This window comes from Lampris incognitus, chromosome 9, assembly GCF_029633865.1.
Source record: "Lampris incognitus isolate fLamInc1 chromosome 9, fLamInc1.hap2, whole genome shotgun sequence".
NCBI lineage: Eukaryota > Metazoa > Chordata > Actinopteri > Lampriformes > Lampridae > Lampris > Lampris incognitus.
Genome location: NC_079219.1, coordinates 58,522,868 through 58,546,443, shown reverse-complemented (window position 1 = coordinate 58,546,443; position 23,576 = coordinate 58,522,868). Strand labels below are relative to the sequence as shown.

General features: G+C 47.0%; 3 protein-coding genes across 3 annotated transcripts; 2 read left to right on the top strand and 1 right to left on the bottom strand.

Annotated features, from left to right (window-relative positions):
• Positions 1–3,339, top strand: zgc:174888 (uncharacterized protein LOC558116 homolog). The gene is made up of 5 exons (XM_056286296.1): positions 1–544; positions 951–1,057; positions 1,649–1,720; positions 2,023–2,169; positions 2,501–3,339. Exons 1-5 carry the CDS (start codon positions 532–534, stop codon positions 2,852–2,854), a joined length of 693 nt encoding a protein of 230 aa, XP_056142271.1. The 5' UTR covers positions 1–531; the 3' UTR covers positions 2,855–3,339.
• A 3,295-nt stretch (positions 3,340–6,634) lies between these two features.
• grwd1 (glutamate-rich WD repeat containing 1) lies at positions 6,635–19,431 on the top strand. The gene is made up of 7 exons (XM_056285712.1): positions 6,635–6,892; positions 7,108–7,225; positions 9,646–9,802; positions 10,237–10,447; positions 16,960–17,105; positions 17,304–17,495; positions 18,593–19,431. Exons 1-7 carry the CDS (start codon positions 6,679–6,681, stop codon positions 18,899–18,901), a joined length of 1,347 nt encoding a protein of 448 aa, XP_056141687.1. The 5' UTR covers positions 6,635–6,678; the 3' UTR covers positions 18,902–19,431.
• cdc42ep5 (CDC42 effector protein (Rho GTPase binding) 5) lies at positions 19,427–23,349 on the bottom strand. Its single transcript, XM_056285714.1, has 2 exons — positions 23,007–23,349; positions 19,427–21,621 (listed from the first exon to the last, which is right to left on the bottom strand). The coding sequence occupies exon 2, from the start codon at positions 21,617–21,619 to the stop codon at positions 20,648–20,650; it is 972 nt and encodes a 323-aa protein (XP_056141689.1). The 5' UTR covers positions 21,620–21,621; positions 23,007–23,349; the 3' UTR covers positions 19,427–20,647.
• Between the last annotated feature and the right edge of the window lie 227 nt (positions 23,350–23,576).

Below are 23,576 nucleotides of genomic sequence, written 5' to 3'. Positions count from 1 at the left end.
AGAGACACACAGGGGGAGAGAGAGAAGAACAGGCATGTCTCTCTCTCGCTGGAGACATTAACTGGTTTTGGAGGCAGAGGGGTGTGATTCAAGTGAGGCCGGCCAGGAAAAAAAAAAGAAAAGCCATACTGGGTCAAGAGAAAGGGAAAGGGAAAGGGTCACGAGAAGAAAACAGAAAGCTTGGGACTGAGAGAGAAGGGGGACAAGGCTGCAGCAGCCAGTCAGGCTCGAGTGGGAAAATCCAAAGTGAGGGAGAAGCGGATTGCGTGGCAGGATAAAGAAAGACAGGGGGAATATCTGGAAAGTACCAAAGGACACAGAAGAAGGAGGAATAATCAAGACGGTCTGCAGACTTGGGGGGGGGGTGGTGGTGGGGGTGGGGAGAAAGTAAGGCTCGGCAGAAGGCTCCCCCGTGTCAGACCCGGAGACGCGACACAGAGCAGGACGCTGCCTACCCCGGACCCTATCTGCACAGTGACGGCCCTGCCACGAGCGACATGGAGAAGCGTCCGTTCTCCGAACGATAAAAGGATGTCACTGCCAGGTGGGTGCTGCAAACTTCCCGCAGGCTTTTTTGGGGGCATTTGGCAAAATGAGTTTTGGTAGCTATGTGGTGGGGGGTCGTGTGGAATGCTGTTAGATTAGGCTTGTCAGCGTGACTTCACATTTGTGGTATTGCCATCTTCTCCTTTATTTCACGATCCCCGTGGTTGCTTCAGCGGCCAGCTGCGCGTCTCACGCGGTTTCCTGCTTAGATAGTCAACCTGGCGCAACACGTGACGTAACACTTCTTTAGTACGGAGCCTGAACGTATGCTGCAAACCGCAGAAAGTTTCCACTCATTAACCTGTATGTATCTCTCTCTCTCTCTCTCTCTCTCTCCCCCCCCTCCACCTCCTCCCCCGTCTCTCTCCCTCTCCCCCCCCCCCACCCTCTCTCTCTAAAAACAGTGTTGCTGTTGCTACCGTTGTTGACTGTCCAATGTGGCGGATGTGATTTTGATTTGAGAAGCGTCGGAAACATACAGGCCACCATCGAGTCCAACCCGACCGGCTTTGTAAGTTTCCCCGTCTCGGCTCGGGTGTCCGTGTCCCTGTCGTGGCGCCCCGTGTGCAGATATTCAACCTCCAGAACACCCCAGTAGCCCGCTTGATGCCCCCCGCCGGGGGGTAGCAACGCTCAGGGTTTATAAACCGGAGGCAGCTCTCTCCGCGGGCCCGCTGTCATGTTGTCTGGCGAGGTCAAAGTTCATAGTGTCCTGCATTGACTAAATTGACTTTTGTTTGTTTTTTGGGGGGTGGGGGGGGGTACTGTTTTGCAAAAGTTGGCGTGAGACGGCGGACGTCTCATCGTAAAGCCCTGCTTGAGCTTGACCGGTGGGCCGAGCGAACCGGAGGGCCGGCGCGCCTTGTTGCCCGACGCAAGTGGCGCCCGGGCGGCTGGGCGGCCGGCCCGTTAACCATTAACCCGGCTGATAACGCGGGTTGGGCGGGGCATTTGGAGGGGCCGCCCCTCGGGCCGCACTTTAATCCGCTTCCTCGTGGTCCGCCGGTTGTGCTGTTCGAGATCGTGGCACGGTATTACGACCCTGCCTCATCGGTCGGCTTGTCTTAACGCCTTTGTCTCTGCAACCTCTCTTCTCCCCTAGCGGACGGTGTTCCCCAAAGACTACTATGTTGAGCACCACTACAAAAGCACCATGCTCTGCGACACCGATCCGGTGAGTTGTGCATCGACGAAGTCGCTCACAAACGACAGGCAGGGACCCACACACCTGCAGGACACATGGCTCGCACATCTTTTGGCTGATAGTTGGTCCCCACTCTCAACTTCCTGTCAATGTTTATCCCTCGCCGAGGAGCCGGCGTTAACCTCACCTTCCCAGTGCCCCCCCACTCACAAGATTCACTTGTTTTTTGTACCGATTCCAGACCGTTTCCCCTACAGTTTGTCTGTCATTGTTGAGGTTTTTGTCTCTTCGCGTACAAATGTCTGTCCCTCCCCTCCGTCCCCCCCCCGCAGTGCTGTGTGTTCCCCGCGGCCGTCGTCCTGCTGGATTCCTGGCACATGCTCATCAGGAACCTCTGGGACGAGCATCTCAACCACTCCTTCGTCCTCGAGCTGAGACAGACACTGGACAGAATCTTACGGAAGAACATACACACAGAGGTGCGTATGGTGGCTAAGTAGAGGAGATGTTTATCGGGGGGACCTGCCCACCTCGTCCTCGCCTGTACACCACCCGGTCCTGTTACGCGACCCTCTATACTGTATTCATGTCACGGCGGGATCCTTTGCCGCCTCTCTTTTCGCTACGCTAACGAAGGGCGCCGTGTTTGTGCTCGCCGGTCCATCTGTGACGGGCTCCGGGTCCCTGAAAGGCCCCGCGTTAACCTCCCGGAGCTCGGTCCACTTTCGCTCTTGCAGGAACGCTTAAGCGGTGACGAAGTGGCTTCGTTGTTTACTTTAACTCCTCCGTGTTTCCTTCCGCCCCGCACAGAGATTCCAGGAGGAGACGGACCTCTCCGGCCTCCCCGCCGTCTCGTCCTCGCCGGAGGAGCTCCTCCAGCTCACGTCGGACCTTTTTTCCCGGTGGCTAGAGGTGGGATGCTTGGCCTCCGTTGAGACGTGCCCCCTGCCCGCCCTGCCCACCCCGGCCCCCGGCTCGCTCGTAAGGGAAGACTACGGCCCGTCTCGAGCCAGACTGTTAACCACCCGCGCCATCGAAGGACGCCGGGAGGAGGTGTTTGACATGACACAGCCGCCCTCCAATTGCAGCTGCCTATCCTTAACGTTTCCTGTTTCTATCTGGAGCCCCCTGCTTCTCGGACTGTGCCGGTGGTTGTTGCCATAGCTACTCGGAAAGGATCTCTTAGATGACGCACACAAAATGCAAAAAAAAAAAAAAAAGAGGAAAAAAAACAAGATTTTCTGGCACTGAATGATTGTTTCTCCCGCTTTCTGTGTGTTATAATGCAGTAAGCTTTGTTAATATTATATACGTGACATGCACGGGTTGCATTAAATTGTCCAAAGGCGGTTAGAATAGCTGAGTTCACTGCACAGCAGCGCTCTGTAACAGTCGATATCCCGGTTATACACTAACGCTATACTGTCTAGAGCAAGCAAAGAGCTACAGCCAGCTACACTCTTCCCGCTAACACGTGTCCGTCGCTCTGCGAGCCGCTACACATAAGCCATTGTCTATCTGATGTGAAGCCCATCAATGTTTACATTGAATGTTCTGTAAATGTACTTGTAAGATATTTTTGTTTATGAAAGTTTTACTTTTGTACTTATCGTAAATTCATAAATTAAATTCATTTGCATACAAACGTGGATATTTGCCGTGAAGTTGGTTTCATTGTTTTGAGGACTACCTGGAGGAAAGCGTCCCCCCCCGAGGGTCGCCGCAGGGGCTGGTGTGTGGGTATCGGCTGTTGGTCTACTGGAACGGCCTGTTCGGATCCGGTTCTTGTTTTAGGGATTAGCTTTCGGGGGTTTTGTTCAGTAAAATCTCTTTTCAGAGATGAACGTTGTTGTTTTTTTTTCCAGTTTTATAAGAGATTAAAAATATCAGTTTCTTTAAACCAGCGGTGGACTGGAGCAACAAGGCTTATTGTTGAGACAAGGATTGCCAGGGATCCGGTTGCACAGTGCACTGCAATTTGTGCACAATTCACTACAAGACCGTTCACAAACTGCACATTACGACGGCGTAAGTCTGGTATGTGTCGGCTGTGTGAAAGTCACCGAGCAGATGAAGGAGGGATGCACTTCGGATGGGACCGGGCTGCAGACCTACACACCCTGCTCTGGTGTTCCACAGGAAAACAACCGCAACTCTGTGTTCACACACATGCCCGTGCATGTATACACCCACACATTCAATAAACACCATTATCCTCCTTAGGATACGTGGGTTTTCAGTCCACCAAGTGCGTCAAGCGTGTATTTCTGAGCTCTTTCCCGAGGCCTGTTGTGTTTTCTGCTTACTGCAGAGAAATCTTTGCGTTTGATTGATTTCGGCAAGTCAGGCACAGTAACAGGAAGCAATACGGATCAGTCGTGGTCCACGACCAGAACTTCAGTGCGAATGCGAAACGTTCCAATTAAACGTGCAGCGGTTGATGTCCGACACAACATCAGCGGTTACACCACCGTTAAATTCTCCACGCAGGACACAATCTCATCAAAGATGATGAAGAAAACTGCACCGCACCACTAAGAAGATGCTGTGTTAAATGCCTCTGCACAGTAGGCACGGCAACCATGATCGCAGCACATTAAATATGTGTATGTGTGCACATAATAATAATAACATTTATATAGCACTTTTCCAGACACCCGAAGCGCTTCACGTTGAAGCACCCACATGTCTTCTCCAGTAATTTTCCTTTTTTTTTTTCCTCCACAGCCATTTTTAGCCGATTTTATCCAGCACCAGTTTATAGAATATGTGGATTAGCCACCAGGCATGCATGCCCAGCTGTGAGGCTAACCACAAACAGTCGTCTTTTTTTATACAGACAGGGTTTACTGACCCCAGGGTGAGTGCTCTTCTCCTCACCCTTCTCTCAAATTGGAACCAGCTTGTCTTTCCCACAGTGCATGCACTGTGTGTTTTTTTTCCCTTCTTCCTTTGTACACTAAAAAAAGATTAACTTGGAGAATTCCTCTATGCATAGACAAAGGTTTTCTCATCCCAGATTTAAGAGATAAGAGAGAGGTGGCTGTTCCAGGCACCACAGCACCCACTGCATGGATGCACCAAATTCTCAAATGTAGTAATGACTACTGTCATTATTACGTCAGTTATTATATTCTGTATAATATATCATTATTTATATATTATTTATTATTTATTTATTTGTTCATTATTATATGTATTTGTTATTTGTTATACATTGTATCGTTACAATATTATTATTATTTATGTGTATTATTCATATATTTATATTTTATAATATTATTATATTATGTCAGTTATTATTATTATTATATTCTATATAATATATCATTATATATCATTATATATTATTTATTTATTTATTTGTTCATTATTATATGTATTTATTATTTGTTATACATTGTATCGTTACAATATTATTATTATTTATGTATGTTATTCATATATTTATGTTTTATAATATTATTATATTATGTCAGTTATTGTTATTATTATATTCCATATAATATATCATTATATATCATTATTTATATATTATTTGTTTATTGTTTATTTATTTATTTGTTATTGTTAATTATTATATGTATTTATTATTTGTTATACATTGTATCGTTACAATATTATTATTATTTATGTGTATTATTCATATATTTATATTTTATAATATTATCATATTATGTCAGTTATTATTATTATATTCCATATAATATATCATTATATATCATTATTTATATATTTATTTATTTATTTGTTCATTATTATATGTATTTATTATTTGTTATACATTGTATCGTTACAATATTATTATTATTTATGTGTATTATTCATATATTTATATTTTATAATATTATATTATGTCAGTTATTATTATTATATTCTATATAATATATCATTATATATATCATTATTTATATATTATTTGTTTATTTATTTATTTGTTCATTATTATATGTATTTATTATTTGTTATGCATTGTATCGTTACAATATTATTATTATTTATGTGTATTATTCATATATTTATATTTTATAATATTATCATATGTCAGTTATTATTATTATATTCCATATAATATATCATTATATATCATTATTTATATATTATTTATTTATTTATTTGTTCATTATTATATGTATTTATTATTTGTTATACATTGTATCGTTACAATATTATTATTATTTATGTGTATTATTCATATATTTATATTTTATAATATTATATTATGTCAGTTATTATTATTATATTCTATATAATATATCATTATATATATCATTATTTATATATTATTTGTTTATTTATTTATTTATTTGTTCATTATTATATGTATTTATTGTTTGTTATGCATTGTATCGTTACAATATTATTACTATTTATGTGTATTATTCATATATTTATATTTTATAATATTATCATATTATGTCAGTTATTATTATTATATTCCATATAATATATCATTATATATCATTATTTATATATTATTTGTTTATTGTTTATTTATTTATTTGTTATTGTTCATTATTATACGTATTTGTTATTTGTTATACATTGTATCGTTACAGTATTATTATTATTCATATATTTATATTTTATAATATTATCATATTATGCCAATTATTATTATTATATCAGTTGTTATGATTATTGTATCATGTCCATTATTAGTGTTGTCGGTGTGCACGAGCCGGAGCGCCTGACACCGGGAGACCAGCGCGGTCGTAACGTCACGACCGGACGCAGATCGGGGTCTCACCCAGACGCCACATTTACGGAAAAAAGCCCCCCAATCAACCGATCCTGGCAATTCCCCATCGCCCGGAGGGACGAGCCAGCGGCCGAACAAAAAGTCAGCTGAGTTCCTGGAAATGGGGGAGAGAGGGGTGTGCGGAGGGGGGGGGGGACGCGAGACCGAGGCGGGAGGGGCGTCGGGAGGATGGCGTTCAAACCACGTGTCCGGCATACCGGAAGTAAGCGAACCCGACGTTCTCAACATGGCGGCGCCCGGCGAAGACGCGTGTACCGCCGGGGACGGGGAGACGGAGGAGATGGACGAAGCCGGCAGCGACGACAACGACATGGAGGATGAGGGGGTCGACGGAGAGGTCGAGAGCAAAGTGTACGTCCCCGGCTTAGAGCCGCTGCAGCCGGGGGTCGAGCTGGAGATGGACCAGTCGGCTTACCGCATGTACCACGAGTGCCAGACGGGTAAGCCCGGACTAAGTTTGGGCCCAGCTGGCGCGCTGGCTGCACTGTTTATGCAGGGTCCAGTCTGCTGATGGCTGCTGATATCCACATTTGCCACTGGATAGTAATCAAGTCAGGTCAATGTTACTTGTACAGCCCAATATCACAAATATGATGATAATGAGAGGTGGTAATGAGAGTACCTATGTCATGTTTTTTTCTTATGGTCCCCATAGGTGCTCCTTGCTTGAGCTTCGACATAGTGAGAGATGAAGATGGGGGAAACAGGGAGCAGTTTCCCTTGTCACTGCTGCTCTGTGCAGGCACGCAAGCCGACACTGCACTCAGCAACAGGTAGGTGTAGTGGTCTAGTGGTAATTTGCAGGTAATATGGAGCCAGACACAAGGCAGTCTGTTTAGAGACGGGTTAATCCAAAATGACCTGAACCGAGTTCTCCATAGGGAGTTGACAGAGACATTTCTCGGACTACGTTGCAGAGTTAAGGCACCGCCATTACAGACTTAATAAAGTTTTTACTATCCATTCGTAATGATTTTTGATATGTTTCGCTGGCCTAATTTCACCATCATATCTCGTATATCCGTCCGTTGTCTTAACCACTTATCCTGCTCTCGGGGTCACAGGGATGCTGGAGCCTATTCCAGTATATATATAGTATATATATAAAATGTGGCACGGTGATGCAGTGGTTAGCACGGTTGCCTCACAGCAAAGAAGGTCCTGGGTTCGAACCCTGGGGTAGTCTAACCTTGGGGGTCATCCCGGGTCATCCTCTGTGTGGAGTTTGCATGTTCTCCCTGTGTCTGCATGGGTTTCCTCCTACAGTCCAAAGACATGGAGGTCAGGTGGATTGCCCGTACTGAATTGTCCCTAGGTGTGAATGTGTCGGCCCTGTGATGGACTGGCGGCCTGTCCAGGGTGTCTCCCCGCCTGCCGCCCAACGACTGCTGGGATAGGCTCCCGCATCCCATGACCCGAATTTGGATAAGCGGCTTGGATAATGGAGGGATGGATGAATAACATCATGTTACTGAGAATAATTAAGGCACTCTTCACAGTCAGAAGCAGGTAGTAATCTATAACCTGTCACTGACGATGCCTTGAAATTAACCTTCCCAGCCCTCCTCATTAGAGTTTCCAACTCTCAAGGATTGGCCGGGGGATTTCCAGATTTGACCAGTTCAACAAACCAGTTCAGTCCAGGAAATAGTTTGACAATCTAAGAGTGAATGTTTAATGCTGGGGAGAATACCGAATTCGTGCTGCTCCCTCGCCACGCACTGTGCATGCAGTGGGGAACATTTCCGCAACAGTGACATGAGGGGTGGGCAACATGATCCAGAAAGGGCCGGTGTGGGTGCAGGTCTTTGTTCCAACCAAGCCATTACACCTGCTTCTATTGGTCAACCACTAGTGTTTGCTAAGGGCCTTGATTTGTAGACTCGGGTGTGTAACTGCTCGGTTGGAACAAAGACCTGCACCCACACCGGCCCTTTCTGGATCTGGATGATGTTGCCCATCCCTGTACAAGTGTGTTATTGCTGTTGATGAATACAGTAGTGGTTTGTTTTGCTGGTTAGGGCAGTAAATCAGATGGTTGCTCATTAATTATGTGATATAGTTGACTGCACAAGTACGAGTGGCCACCTCTCTCACTTGCTCTCCAACACACACACACAATGATGCTCAGCATTTATTCTTAGACTAGTGATGTGTAATTCCATGTGACTTGCCGATGGCATAAAATGTGCTACCCCCCCCAAAAAAAAGATGGTCATTGAGTTGGCGACCTGACTCCCCAACGCTCGATGGATCACAACAGAGCTAACTGTAGCCCAATGAAGTGTTTATAATTCAAACTACTTGCACCGTGTGTACGCCAGTCAGTGTGACAAGTACAATAGGCTACGTTTGGGATTAACAGAATTGTAAGAACCAAAAAAAAAAAAAAAAAAAACCATTTTCGGGGACTAGTTGAGAGGTTTTCTCAGTGCTTCCTGTTTTGACCGGTCTGGTTTTACGGCGTTGATGCTTGGATGGGCCTCAGTTATCAACATGTACAAGGAACTTGGGTGAAATTCGTAGACTGTGATTGTACAACTGTCTCACTAATTATTAATAAGCTGCACTGCAGTGACTCTTCTTGAGTCCCGTTAAAAATTATCCAACTGCTGGGCGTCCGGGCAACGTAGGGGGTCTATTCCGTTGCATACCAACACGGGGATCGCCGGATCGAATCCCCGTGTTACCCCCGGCTCGGTCGGGCGTCTCTACAGACACAATTGGCCGTGTCTGTGGGTGGGAAGTGGATGTGGATATGTGTCCTGGTCGCTTCACTAGCGCCTCCTCTGGTCGTTCGGGGCACCTGTTCGGGGGAACTGGGGGGTATAGCGTGATCCTCCCACACACTACGTCCCCCTGGCGAAACTCCTCACTGTCAGGTGAAAAGAAGCGGCTGGCGACCCCACATGTATGGGAGGGGGCATGTGGTAGTCTGCAGCCTCCCCGGATCAGCAGAGGGGGTGGAGCAGAGACCAGGATGGCTCGGAAGAGTGGGGGTAATTGGCCGGATACAATTGTGCAGAAAAGGGGGGGATCCCCCTCCCCCAAAAAAAGATCAAAATGCTGCTTCCTTTTTCGGACCTTTTGAATGTAATGCCATTAGTTAACACTGCAGTCTGAAAATGTGGAGACAGGTCATCAGGTTTCTGGTACCCTCTGTCCTTTAATATTTTGTTTTGTTTTACTTTAGACTCCTTGTCATGCGCATGCATAACCTTCATGGAACAGGGGAAGTGAAGGAAGACGAGAAAGAAAGCAGCGATGAAGAGAGCGATGAAGACGAAGATAAAAAGCCACAGATGGAGCTGGCAATGATGCCTCACTATGGAGGAATTAACAGAGTCAGGGTGCGTCGCCTAGCATTTCTATGCAACGATTTTCCATCTTGGGGCGGCGCAGTGGTTAGCGCGGTCGCCTCACAGCAAGAAGGTCCTTGGTTCGAGCCCCACGGATAGATGGATGGATGGATGGGTTTTTACATCTTCTCTCATGGAGCCCTCAGTGTGTCATATATCTTAAACCAGAGGTGTTCAGTTGTGTGCCATGGCGGTCCGTGTGTATGCAGGTTTTCGTTCCAACCCAGCACTGCACCAGCTGACTTCACTGGTTAGTCCTCCTCTCTGGTGGTGATTGTGTTCATCGGTAAGATCGGCTCATGGACTGAGTGGTGGGAAAGAAGACCTGCGTACACAGGGATCTCCACGGCACATACTACTTCATGAAAGCTATAGTTTCAGAAGACTGTAACTTATTTGGGCTTTTTGTGTGTCTGTGCTTGCAGGTGACTCGACGCGGGCAGCAGTCGTTGGCTGCTGTCTGGTCAGAAAAGGGGCAGGTTGAAATATTTGACTTGCAGCCTCAGCTGGAGGCAGTCCACAATTCTGATGCCATGGCAGCGTTAATCCAGCAGCAGAAGGAAGCCTCTCCCCTCTTCAGTTTCTCGGGCCACATGACCGAAGGCTTTGCGATTGACTGGTCTCCGAAAGTACCCGGTGTGTTAATCTTTCAAATACACAGAGATCTGCAGTAGTTTCAGACGCCTCGCTGGTTTATTTTTTCTTCAGATTGGTTCACGCCACAATTCTAAAGCTCCTGAGGTAGAGTCGTCAGAATTCACCTCACTTCTTTTTTTATTTTTTAATTTTTTAAATATTTTATTTATAACATTTTCAATTAACAGGGATAAAGACAGATCACAAAAACAGTAAATCCTCCCCCCTCCCCCCTAAGCAAATCAAACAGACACAAGGACAATATAACAAAAGCAACCATAACAGCAGAACTGCTCTTAAGATACAAAAAGAAATGACGTTCAGCACCATCTTTTAAATGGGATAGATGCGAATAGATGTCTCAGACTGAAGGTAAAAAAAATGTTTAAAAAAAGGAAAAATGTACAGTATAAAGACTTAATACAATGTAGTACACGCAGCTACACTACCGTTCAAAAGTTTGGGATCACCCAAACAATTTTGTGTTTTCCATGAAAAGTCACACTTATTCACCACCATATGTTGTGAAATGAATAGAAAATAGAGTCAAGACATTGACAAGGTTAGAAATAATGATTTGTATTTGAAATAAGATTTTTTTTACATCAAACTTTGCTTTCGTCAAAGAATCCTCCATTTGCAGCAATTACAGCATTGCAGACCTTTGGCATTCTAGCTGTTAATTTGTTGAGGTAATCTGGAGAAATTGCACCCCACGCTTCCAGAAGCAGCTCCCACAAGTTGGATTGGTTGGATGGGCACCTCTTTGAGCAGATTGAGTTTCTGGAGCATCACATTTGTGGGGTCAATTAAACGCTCAAAATGGCCAGAAAAAGAGAACTTTCATCTGAAACTCGACAGTCTATTCTTGTTCTTAGAAATGAAGGCTATTCCATGCGAGAAATTGCTAAGAAATTGAAGATTTCCTACACCGGTGTGTACTACTCCCTTCAGAGGACAGCACAAACAGGCTCTAACAGGTACTATTTAATGAAGATGCCAGTTGGGGACCTGTGAGGCGTCTGTTTCTCAAACGCGGCCTCCCACTTCTTTTTCTACTCTGGTTAGAGCCTGTTTGTGCTGTCCTCTGAAGGGAGTAGTACACACCGGTGTAGGAAATCTTCAATTTCTTAGCAATTTCTCGCATGGAATAGCCTTCATTTCTAAGAACAAGAATAGACTGTCGAGTTTCAGATGAAAGTTCTCTTTTTCTGGCCATTTTGAGCGTTTAATTGACCCCACAAATGTGATGCTCCAGAAACTCAATCTGCTCAAAGAAGTGCCCATCCAACCAATCCAACTTGTGGGAGCTGCTTCTGGAAGCGTGGGGTGCAATTTCTCCAGATTACCTCAACAAATTAACAGCTAGAATGCCAAAGGTCTGCAATGCTGTAATTGCTGCAAATGGAGGATTCTTTAACGAAAGCAAAGTTTGATGTAAAAAAAATCTTATTTCAAATACAAATCATTATTTCTAACCTTGTCAATGTCTTGACTCTATTTTCTATTCATTTCACAACATATGGTGGTGAATAAGTGTGACTTTTCATGGAAAACACAAAATTGTTTGGGTGATCCCAAACTTTTGAACGGTAGTGTATATAAATTAACCACCCCCCAAAAAAAATTTCAATTCAAGACGACTTTGACAGATAAGAAAGGAATGGTTGCCACATTGTGTTAAAGGTTGCAGACGTAAGAGAGACAGTGTATCGGATCTTCTCCATATTTAGCAGATTGGTGATTTCAGCTAACCAGGTTCTAAACACAGGCACCTCGTCACCCTTCCACTTTGTGAGTATAGTCCTTTTCGCAACAACCATGCCATATTGTATTGTCTTCTGTTCCAAATGAGACAGCGTTAGATGATGCTTGGTTTCCCCCAGGATGGCGGTGTGTGAGTCTGGTGTGAGGTCACAACTATATACGTCAGAAAAGCATTTAAAACTATCTGACCAGAACTTATTTAGTTTAGGGCAAGACCAGAAAAGATGGCCCAGTGTGCCCTCCGCTGCTTTACACTTGGGGCAGATTGGGGACACAGAGGGATAAAATGCGTGTAGCTTGGTACAGGAGTAGTGCAGCCTATCAACCACTTTAAATTGGATAAGTTGGTGTCGGGAGTTTATAGAACAGTCGTGGATAGCTTTAAGGCTTGTTTCCCAGCTCTCATCTTCGATTGCCATACCAAGATCCTCCTCCCAAGCTGCTTCTAAGTGCTGCGTGGAGACGGAATCGTGTGTTGTAAAAACATCAACAAATCTGGTAACAGGTCTCCTTGAACGAGGGGGCTGATTCATAAGGGTATAGAAGCTGACAGCAGCAGGGAACACCTCAAAGTTAGGCAGGTTGGTACGGACGTAGTCTCTAATCTGGAGATAACGGGAGAAGTGGGATGCAGGGAGTGCATACTTTTCCCTCAACTGTGCGAAGGTGGCGAATGCATTATCTGTATAAAGGTTTGCGATAGTGATGATAGCGTTGTTTCTCCAAATTGTGAAGGCATTATCAGTTAGAGAAGGGGAAAAGGCATGGTTGTTGCAAACGGGAGTGTAGGCAGAGATGTCAGGTAGAGCAAACACTTTCCTAATTTGATACCAGACTTTTTAGAGGGTTAATGAGCATAAAGTTATCACCCACAGTGGCTTTTGGAGGTACGTTCCTAGCGAAGAGAAGAGCGGGGAGAGAGCTTTTGGTGATATCCTGCTCTATTGCAAGCCGTGACGGGGTGGAGGTGGTGAGACTGTTGGGGTACACGCCTTGCCAGTACATCAGCGCTCTGCAGTTGGCAGCCCAGTAGTAGGATTGGAAATTAGGCAGACTGAGGCCCCCCTGCGCTTTTGGGTTTGAGTATGTGCTTTTTGGCCATACGATGTGCCTTGTATCCCCAGACAAAGGGAAGGACAATAGAGTTTAGTAGCCTCAAGAAAGACTTGGGCAAAAATATTCTGGAAGAGGTATAGAAACCTGGGGAGAGCCACCATTTAACTGCGTTGACTCGTCCTATCATGGATAAAGTTAAGAGCCTCCAGGTTTCAATATTGGATTTCGATTTGTCTACCATGCTCAAGAAGTTCCGTTTATAAATCAGTTTGGGATCTCTAGGGATGACCACGCCTAAATATTTAATCTCATCTGTAGTAATACGGAAGGGAACACTTTTTACAAATGTTGAGTTCAGCTTCCCTTTAAGCTGCATGAATTCGCTTTTGTCCCAGTATATCGTGTACCCACTTGTTATATGGTTTGGAGACAGTGACACTGAGGAAAAGACAGGAGGCGGAGCTGGAGGTGGCAGAGTTGAAGATGCTAAGATTTTCACTGGGAGTAACGAAGAAGGACAGGATTAGGAATGATTATATTAGAGAGACCGCTCAGGTTGGACGGTTTGGAGACAAAGCAAGAGAGACAAGACGGAGATGGTGTGGACATGTGTGGAGGAGAGATGCTGGGTATATTGGGAGAAGGATGCTGAATATGGAGCTGCCAGGGAAGAGGAGAAGAGGAAGGCCAAAGAGGAGGTTTATGGATGTGGTGAGGGAAGACATGCAGGTGGCTGGTGTGACAGAGGAAGACGCAGAAGACAGGAAGAGATGGAAACGGATGATCCGCTGTGGCGCCCCCTAACGGGAGCAGCCGAAAGTAGTAGATATCATGTACCCAGAAGGCTCACCAAACTCTGTAATTAGTTCTAGTAAGGGTGGTAGAGATTCTTCGGGGCGGGAGAGAAGCAGAGCCACATCATCCGCGTAGAGCGAGATGCGGTGCTCCACCTTGCCTAGCATCAATGGGGCTATAGAGGGATGGTTTCTTATACTAATAGCAAGGGGCTCCATGGCGAGTGCGAATAGTAACGGGCTTAAAGGGCGGCCTTGACGGCAGGAGCGGTGCAGTGTAAAGGCGGGTGATTTATCACTGCTGGTGATAACTGAGGCTGTTGGGCTGGCGTATAGCGTTTTGACCCATGAGGTGAAATTGTCACCCAGGCCAAACTCTCTCAACACTGTCAAAATATATATCCGTTCAACCTGATCAAAGACTTTCTGGGCATCGAGTTCCAAGACAGCAATACTGGCATCTTTATCATATTTAGAGTACATTATATTCATTAATCGTCTGACGTTAAAGAAGGAAAATCTTCCTGGGATAAATCCAGTTTGGCCATGGTGGATTACAGTTGCTATACCTCCATTAAGTCTGTTTGCCAGTATCTTGGTGAACACCTTTAGGGCACAGCCGAGGAGGGCAATAGGACGGTATGATGCTGGGTCGGTTTCATCCTTATCTTTCTTCAATAACAGGGATATGCTAGCCACGTACAGGGATTCAGGGAGACGTGCCGTTGCAATAGAATGATAAAACATCCTTAACACAATGGGAGAGACTTTGTCCGAGTACGCTTTATAGAACTCTGTGCCATACCCGTCCGGTCCGGCAGCCTTCCCGTTGGGGAAAGAGTGTATTGCTTCCGTCACTTCCTCTTAAGTTATATCTGCATTTAATTCAGTTTGCGCCGAGGCACACAGTTTAGATAGGCGTAGAGCGCTGAGAAGGTCTGAAATCGGCGCTGTATCAGCAGCGATTCTCCAGGTGGAGAGATTCTCACAGAATTCACGGGAACTCTTGTTGATCTGTTTAGGGTCTGTGGATATAGAGCCCGTTCTGGTTTTAATTTTATTAATCATTCGTTTGGCCTGAACACCCCTAAGTTGGCGCGCTAATAGTTTATCCGGCCTGTCGCTCATCTCAAAGTGTTTTTGTTTCATTTTCAGTAACGTTTTGCTGACCTGGTCGGAGAGAATAGAGTTACATTTTAATTTTAGTTTCATTACGTCATTAAGTGTGGAGGGCGAAGCTGACGATCTATATTCACTCTCAAGTGCTGAAAGCTTAACAGAAGTTTCCGACATTTCTTTCATTCTGTCCTTTTTCAGCTTGGCCTCGTAAGCAATAATATGACCACGTACGACAGCCTTAGGGGCTTCCCACAAAGTGGAGTCGTTTATATCAGGAGTGTCGTTCTCAGCCAAGTAGGCTGTGATTGAGTGGAAAATGTGTAGCGGGAATTGTTCATCATTAAGTAAGAGAGGGTCTGATATCAAAATGTTGTGATACTTGGTGGAAATGATGTCCGAGGACAGCTTGGCGTCTACTAGAAAGTAGTCGATTCTTGTATAAGATTTTATGCACCTGTGGGGAAAAAAAAGAATAATCTCTACCAGACGGGTGCTGCTGCCTCCAAATATCAACCAGGTTCAATGACCCCCATCAGATGATTAAGGGCTATGGTGGAATTAGACGGGGAAATGGGGCGCGTAGAACTTCTGTCGGCGAAACTGTCTAATATAGTGTTAAAATCTCCACCGGTGATTAGGTGGGTGGTCGATAGATCAGGGATGAGACTAAAAACTTTTCTAAAAAATCCGGGGTCATCAAAATTGGGTGCACATATATTCACCTCGCTTCTAATAGAAAAGTATTTTCTCTGTCATGCTGATGTGAAAACCTGGACCCAGCAACACTAATGATGAAATGGAGATGGACTTTGTGGGATCATGACGAGTGTGTCTCACCTTTTTAATTCTAAGCTACTACTGCTGCTACTACTTTCGGCTGTTCCCGTTAGGGGTCGCCACAGAGGATCATCCGACCTTTTTAATTCTAAGCAACTTTCATATAATGATAACCTAATCTGGTGGCGCAGTGGTTAGCGTGGTCGCCTCACAGCAAGTAGCTCCTGGGTTCGAGCCCCGGGGTAGTCCAACCTTGGGGGTCGTCCCGGGTCGTCCTCTGTGTGGAGTTTGCATGTTCTCCCCGTGTCTGCGTGGGTTTCCTTCGGGTGCTCCGGTTTCCTCCCACAGTCCGAAGACATGTAGGTCAGGTGAATCGGCCGTACTACATTGCCCCTAGGTGTGTGTGTGTGTGTGTGTGTGTGTGTGTGTGTGTGTGTGTGTGTGTGTGTGTGTGTGTGTGTGTGTGTGTGTGTGTGTGTGTGATGGCCTGGCGGCCTGCCCAGGGTGGCTCCCCGCCTGCCACCCAGTGACTGCTGGGATAGGCTCCGACATTCCCGTGACCCTGAGAGCAGGATAAGCGGTTTGGATAATGGATGGATGGGTACAATAAATAGGTCTGTGTGTCTGTATGTACATACATGTGTAATGTTCAATGTTGTGCAGTGTGAGAAATATTGTGCAGTATTTTCGGTGGAGGTAGGAGCTCCTGGGTGCTGCGCTGTTGTGGAGTCTGATGGCTGATGGCACGAAAGAGCCCCCCTAAGTGCTCCGAGGCGCGTGGCTGGATGAGTCTGGCTGAACGTGCCCCTGAGCTGCCTCAGCTCGGCATAGAGAGGATGAGCGGGGTTGTCCTCAGCTACCCTCTCACCCTCGTCTCTGTCACCGCCTCCACACTGTCCAGTTCCGTCCCCACCACAGAGCTGGTCTTCCTCATCAGTTCGCCCATTAGATGGTTAATGAAGAAGAGGCTGAGTTGTTGTCCGTTTACTCTGTTCATAGGCCGTCTGGTCAGTGGTGACTGCAAGAAAAACATCCATGTCTGGGAGCCACGGGAAGGCGGGACGTCATGGCAGATCGACCAGCGGCCTTTCAGCTCGCACAGCAAGTCTGTGGAGGACTTGCAGTGGTCGCCCACAGAAGCTACAGTATGTTTGTGAAACCGCAGTATAATTTTAGGACAAACTGAAGTTACTACCGTGATAAACGCTATTTCTACCACAACCAGTGACAAGTTGAAGTCCCTTGTTTTGAAAGGCCGTAAAGGCCAGTTGAGCTTTGTTTTGTTTTCTGAAGATGTCATCCAAGAGTACAAACCTCATACTTTTTACTATTACTTGCCTCAGGTTTTTGCCTCCTGTTCAGTGGATCAGTCTATTCGCGTATGGGATATCCGCGCCCCGCCCAACTCGATGCTCTCAGCTAACGAAGCTCACTCGTCAGACGTCAACGTCATCAGCTGGAACAGCAGTGAACCGTTCCTCCTGTCTGGAGGGGATGACGGGCTCCTAAAAGTATGGGACCTTCGCCAGTTTAAGGTAAAAGCCAGTAAATGTGTTCCCTTGACTTGGCCAGAATCACCACTTGTTCATTGGTAGCCATTCAGATTATGCAAGAGCGTTGGGCAGAGGAGCGTACAGCTGCTCAGCCGGCCGACACGTTCAAGCTGAAGGAGTGTTTGGTATGTTACTAGCATACCAAACATATCTTGTTGGGTTTGTCTGCACCGTCAGTCCTACACGAAAAACTCTTAAGCTCTCATCACACCACACTGTCAGATTAGATGTTTTTCTTCCCCCCCCCCCCTTTTTTTCACCAATTGTACCAGGCCAATTCCCCCACTCTTCCGAGCCGTCCCGGTCTCTGCTCCGCCCCCTCTACCGACCCGGGGTGGGCTGCAGACTACCACGTGTCTCCTCCCATACATGTGGAGTCGCCAGCTGCTTCTTTCCACCCGACAGTGAGGAGTTTCACCAGGGGGGCGTAGCGCGTGGGAGGATCACGCTATTCCCCCCCAGTTCCCCCTCCCCCCTGAACAGGCGCCCCGACCGACCCGAGGAGGCGGTAGTGCAGTGACCAGGAGACACACCCACATCTGGCTTCCCACCTGCAGACGTGGCCAGTTGTGTCTGTAGGGACGCCCGACCAAGCCGGAGGCCACACGGGGATTCGAACCGGCGATCCCCGTGTGGGTGGGTAACGGAATAGACCGCCACGCTACCCGGATACCCAGTTGTTTGGGTTTTTTTTAAGTAAACATGGGGTAATGTTGAGTGAAAGTCTTCAGTGCCGCCCTCCTGATGAGACTTATCTATGCTCATCATACTTCTGCTTGTTACACATGAGGTGTCTTCACAGGCACCGTTGGAAATATGGCAGTTGCTATTCATCCCCAACACAGGATCCCCTTTTTATATGCATCTGCTTTGAAACCGTATCAAGAGAAACGCTCCGAGACACCGGCACTGTGGTGCCACAGCTTGTGAAGAGGAGGCAGATGTGGCCCAAATTAACTGCCATTAGTAGCTGCTCCTCTTAGGATTTATACTAAATGCCCCCATGCGGCAGAGAAGCACCGTTAACATTGTGTGCGGTGAATGAAAGTCACACCATTGTGCTCTTGTTTTCCTTCTAGTCTGGACGGCCCGTGGCCAACTTCAAGCAGCACAGCGCTCCGGTCACCTCGGTTGAGTGGAACCCTGTGGATTCCAGCGTGTTCGCCGCCTCCGGAGCGGATGACGTCGTCAGTCAGTGGGATCTGTCGGTGGAGTCGTGTGACGTGGGTGCGAGGGCAGAGGGGGTGAAGGACCTCCCTCCCCAGCTTCTCTTCCTGCACCAGGGTCAAACGGAAGTCAAGGAGATCCACTGGCATCCACAGATGCCCGGCGTGTTGATCTCCACCGCTCTGTCAGGATTCAACTTGTTCCGGACGATATCGGTGTAGGTGCTGTGAGTGACTGAGCGAGGCGTGCAGGTGCATGCGTGATGCGCATGTGGGACAAATCTCGTGTCCGAAGGGGCACCCTGGCGGCTCACCCGGTGGAGCATGTACCACATAAGGCTGAGTCCTTTACTGCAGTGGCCTGGGTTCGAATCCGGCCCGGGCCCTTCGCTGCATGTCATCCCCTCTCTGTCTTTCCCGTCTCTCTCTCTCTCTCTACTATCGCTATCAAATAAAGGCAGAAAATGGCAACAACAAAAAAAATCTAAAGAAAAAATGTCCGAATATATACTTGATTATATTCGAGCATGTCTGTAAATAGGTTTTCGACTCCCCGTGATAGGCAACTCTTCTTTTATTACATTCTCTGGTCAGCGTCGACCAGATGTTGAGTTATCTGTTCTTATAATCCTTCTAATAAAACACCCTGTCCAAGCAGGAGGCCGGGGGTGAAATTCCGGCCTCTCAGACTGACACCGGGATAGAATTTGTCTTAGGGAAAATAAATAAATTCATACATGATCAGTATCAACTCCCAATTTTGTCTTTTTATTTATTTCAATCTTTATAAATCCACAGGATAACGAAGGGAAAACTGAGGCAAAACACGCTTCCAGCACAGAAAGGTGTTTTTAAGTCACCAGCACATCCAACAGGTCACACGGAGATGAACAAAACGGTCTCTCGCAAGAGATTTCCCCTTTCCATTGTTAAACAATCATTTCAAAAGAGGCATTGCATAACGCTTGTACAAAAATAGGCATGCCGTTCCTGATCCACAATCTGACTGACCTGGAAATTCCAAGACGGTCAGTGATCACAGCACTTGTAGTAGCCCACCCACAGCCCCCAGGTAAAATAAGCAAGAGTAAGAGCTTTGGTAATAATGTCATCAGCAACTTAATAATAATACACACAGACGAGACGGATAAAATACGTTTTCACTGGATCAGAGCCAGAGGTAATACACATATGGAAACTGGGAAGGCGAGCGGTTCACGGCGCCTCGGAACCACCCGGGATACCTCTTATTTCAGCACAGCGGTTTTCCGTATGAGGAGCATATGGTTTTACAGCTAGTCGGACGCACCGTACATCAAGTGACGACATTAAGACTAATAGAAAACATGCAATATGACAAGAAACTATTTGGACAATGATATACGAAAGAGTATAATTATAGAACTTATACAGCTCCCTTTAAGGCACCATCATATTAAAAAAAAATCTTCATAATAAAGTGATAAACTTTAAAGCTGTCGTATGCACTTTCATCGATAAACTTTCTCATTGCAAAACTAAAAATTTCCCCGTAAGCATCATGCGGTTTGCCTGAATTCAACATCCCCCCCCCCCCCCGAACCTCCGTCCAACAGCAAAGTTAGCAGGTGCATGAAATGAGTCAAAGTGCTACAAACCTTTCCTTTTACTAACTCCACCACACAAAGTACTTTTCTTGTTTCTCGGCTCATACCTTGTAAAGTCCGTTACGACTCTTTCACAAACGTAGACGAATACTTTTTTTTTTTTTCCAGTTGAGGAACTTCCTCTACAACTTATGATGAACATTTTAAATCATATAATTTTGATTCTTAAGTCTTGACAAGTCCGTTCGGTCACAAATGTTCCCTCAGCGTAAATCTCCCATCAATACCACACCGGAATAGTGAATTAGGAATAATGTGCTATAACTGGTTCACTTGACAGCAAAGAACTGATTTCATGAGTAAGTCATGGCATGGCTACCTCCTATAGACCAATCTCATCATCGAACTCGTCTTCAAACGTGTAGCCCCGTCCACCGTTACCCGCTTCCTCCTCCTCCTCCTCCTCCTCCTCCTCAGAATCAGTCTCTGAATGACAGTTGTCAGCTCTCCTCCTGTCCAATGGGTTGATTCCTTCGTACTCAGAGCTATGTGAAGAGGCGGGACTAGGCGGCATGTCTGCTTTCCGACTGGGGATCTCTGCGTCACCTCCACCAACCGGTTGGGTACCTTGCTCATTCTCGCCTGCCGTTGGGCTGCGGCACTCAAGCTCATCGTCATCCTGGAAGTCGAACCCCTGACCGTCTTCCTCCTCAGATGCCTGGCGGATGATTTCCTCTCGCTTATCGCTGAATCTCACTTTTGGCCTCAGCCCCTTTGGCTTGATCCCGTTCCCATCTGTTAGCCTGCCATCTCCTTTATCTCTCATCTGGTCTCCATCCATGTCAGCCAGCGTCTTGTCATTCAACTCATTCTGCAAACTCAAAGACACCTGCTCCGTCGTTCCCTTCCCCAGCTTCGTTTCCTGTGCAGCTGCACTTCTGTTGGGACTAAACACCTCCTCCTCATTGGTGCCTGACCACTCGGGGTCGAGCCCCAGTCCATCCATCACCCCTAAAACATCCCCCAGGATAGATGGACCCAGATCCAGGTCCAGGTCCAAGGTGAACGAGGATACTGACTCAGAGTGTGTAAGTCCATTGTTCTGTGGGCTTCCCAAATCATCTGTTGTGAGATCATTGTGCTCGTTCGGGATCGGAGAGTCATCAGCGGGTATGACCCCTGGAGCGCCAAGCCCAGAGCTGGGTGAGCTCGGCCCATGCGTCGACAGGAAAGAGGTGTCGCCAAAGGCATCGCCTCCCCTCCCGATGTGCATGGTGTGGCGGAAGTCACCAAGCGGGGCTGAGATCATGGTAGGGTCCAGGCGAGGGGCCCGGGACGACTTGTGGAGTGGCATAGCTAGAGAGAGACACAAGAGAGCACATGAATGGTGAGTGGTCAGACGGCGGACACAGCTGAACGAGGGAGGAAAGAGGTGGAACAAACACGAGCGCACAATACAAAGAAATGGGAAGCGAGCTAGCGAGAGAAAGAGATTACAGACGATAGGCTGGAAAACCTGATTACATCCGAACCCACGGTTGGCGTCTGTACCGGCGTTCCAACCTTATAAGATTAAAACAAAACTAAAAAGAGAGTTGGACGGTCATTTCAGGTCTCGTGTAGATAATGTCAGAGACGTCGAACCAACAGAAAGTTGTTTACACACAAGGTAAAAAAACAACAACAACACAACAACAACAGGTCCAGGCCCTGTTCATGGCACTGGATTAAAGCGGTGGTCCCAACTGTCCGCAGAAGCGTGTAAACACTGTTGAACGGGAGCAGCTGCTGACGGAGGCCTGCTGACGGAGGCCTGCTGTGACAGGCCGGCGTGAAAACATCGCCGTGTTGTGCAAGACGGCGAGAAACCACTGGATCTTCTGGCAGCGGTGCTGCTGTGAGGGCCATGCTGGAACTTGCAAGTCAAACATACGTGTGTGTGTGTGTGCAACGCAGGCACATACTCCCTCCACCCCCACCACCACCCCACCCCACCCCCCGGATCCCTTCCCCGAGGCCGTGTGAACACAGGAGACGCCGACTCTCTCAGCCCTTAATCCTCCCAAGTCTACTTCACAACAGGGTCACTTCTATACCGGCCTCAGCAAACGGGCCATTTCACAACCCTCGGTACCGTCTGCAGAAACAATGATCAGTATAATGCTGCTGGTTGTGTGTGTGTGTGTGTGTGTGTGTGTGTGTGTGTTTTGGGGAGTGCTGTCGATGCACACAGATGAGCCTAATCAGTGCCACATTTTCAACATGACACCGCTTTAACCTAAAGTACATTTCAATCTACTTGTGTAGTTCATTCATTACTCATTAATTACCCATTAGTGTCGGATCAATAACCCCCTGACACCCTGCCCACTGGCGAGGCCAAGCGTCCTCATGACAACGCTGCAATAAATTGCCCCATCAAGTCGGGAAGGTATATAAAAGTGCGCGCGCACGCGCGTGGGAGGGTGTGTGTGCGCGCGCGAGCGCGTTAGATACCCCCCCCCTCCCATTTTCTCCCTCGACACGTTCGTCTTAATTAGTTGCCGTCACTCGTTTATCTGTTTTCCGACGCGTTGATCGAACCCCGGCTGTGTTTATAAGAGAGGGGGGGAGGGGGTCTACGAGGAGGGGCGGCGGGCGTGTTGCGGAGAAGTTGGGGGGGAGCGTTAAGTCTCCCCCTCTCCCCCCCCCGCCGGTCCGGTTACCGGGAATTCTGGAATGCCGAGGAGGGGAAAACTTACCGTGAGGCGTTTTGTCCGGGTCAAGGCTCCCTCCGAGATCTCCCAACCAACAAGTCTCCTCCGGCTCCGGGACTCCCGCTCCTGCTTCCCCCCTCACTCGCTCCCTCGCTCGCTCCTTTTTCTCGCCGACGCTCGCCTGCGAGGGTTTGCTTTTCTTTTTCTTTTTTTCTTCTTCTTCTTTTCTTTTTTCCTATGGGATGGGCATGAGGCGCGGAAGTGACGTAGGCAGATACGCGGGGTTTACGACGAGCGTCGTGCCTGGCGGCGGGAGTTTGGTGCGGGAGGCGGGTTCTGGTCCTCGGTGTCCGGGCGGAGGACGGCTGGTGCCGATGGACGCTGCGTCGGTAACGAGCTGGGGAGCACGTGTCTGTCAACGTGGAAGCTTCCGGTACAGCTCGTGTTGAAAGATCCAAACTACATGTCGATTATAAACGGGATTGTTGTGGACTAGAAGAAGAGGGCATTACCCATCTGTTCTTCCAGTGTGTGTGTGTGTGTGTGTGTGTGTGTGTGTGTGTGTGTATGTATAAGTGGGATTGTTGTGGACTAGAAGAAGAGGGTATTACCCAT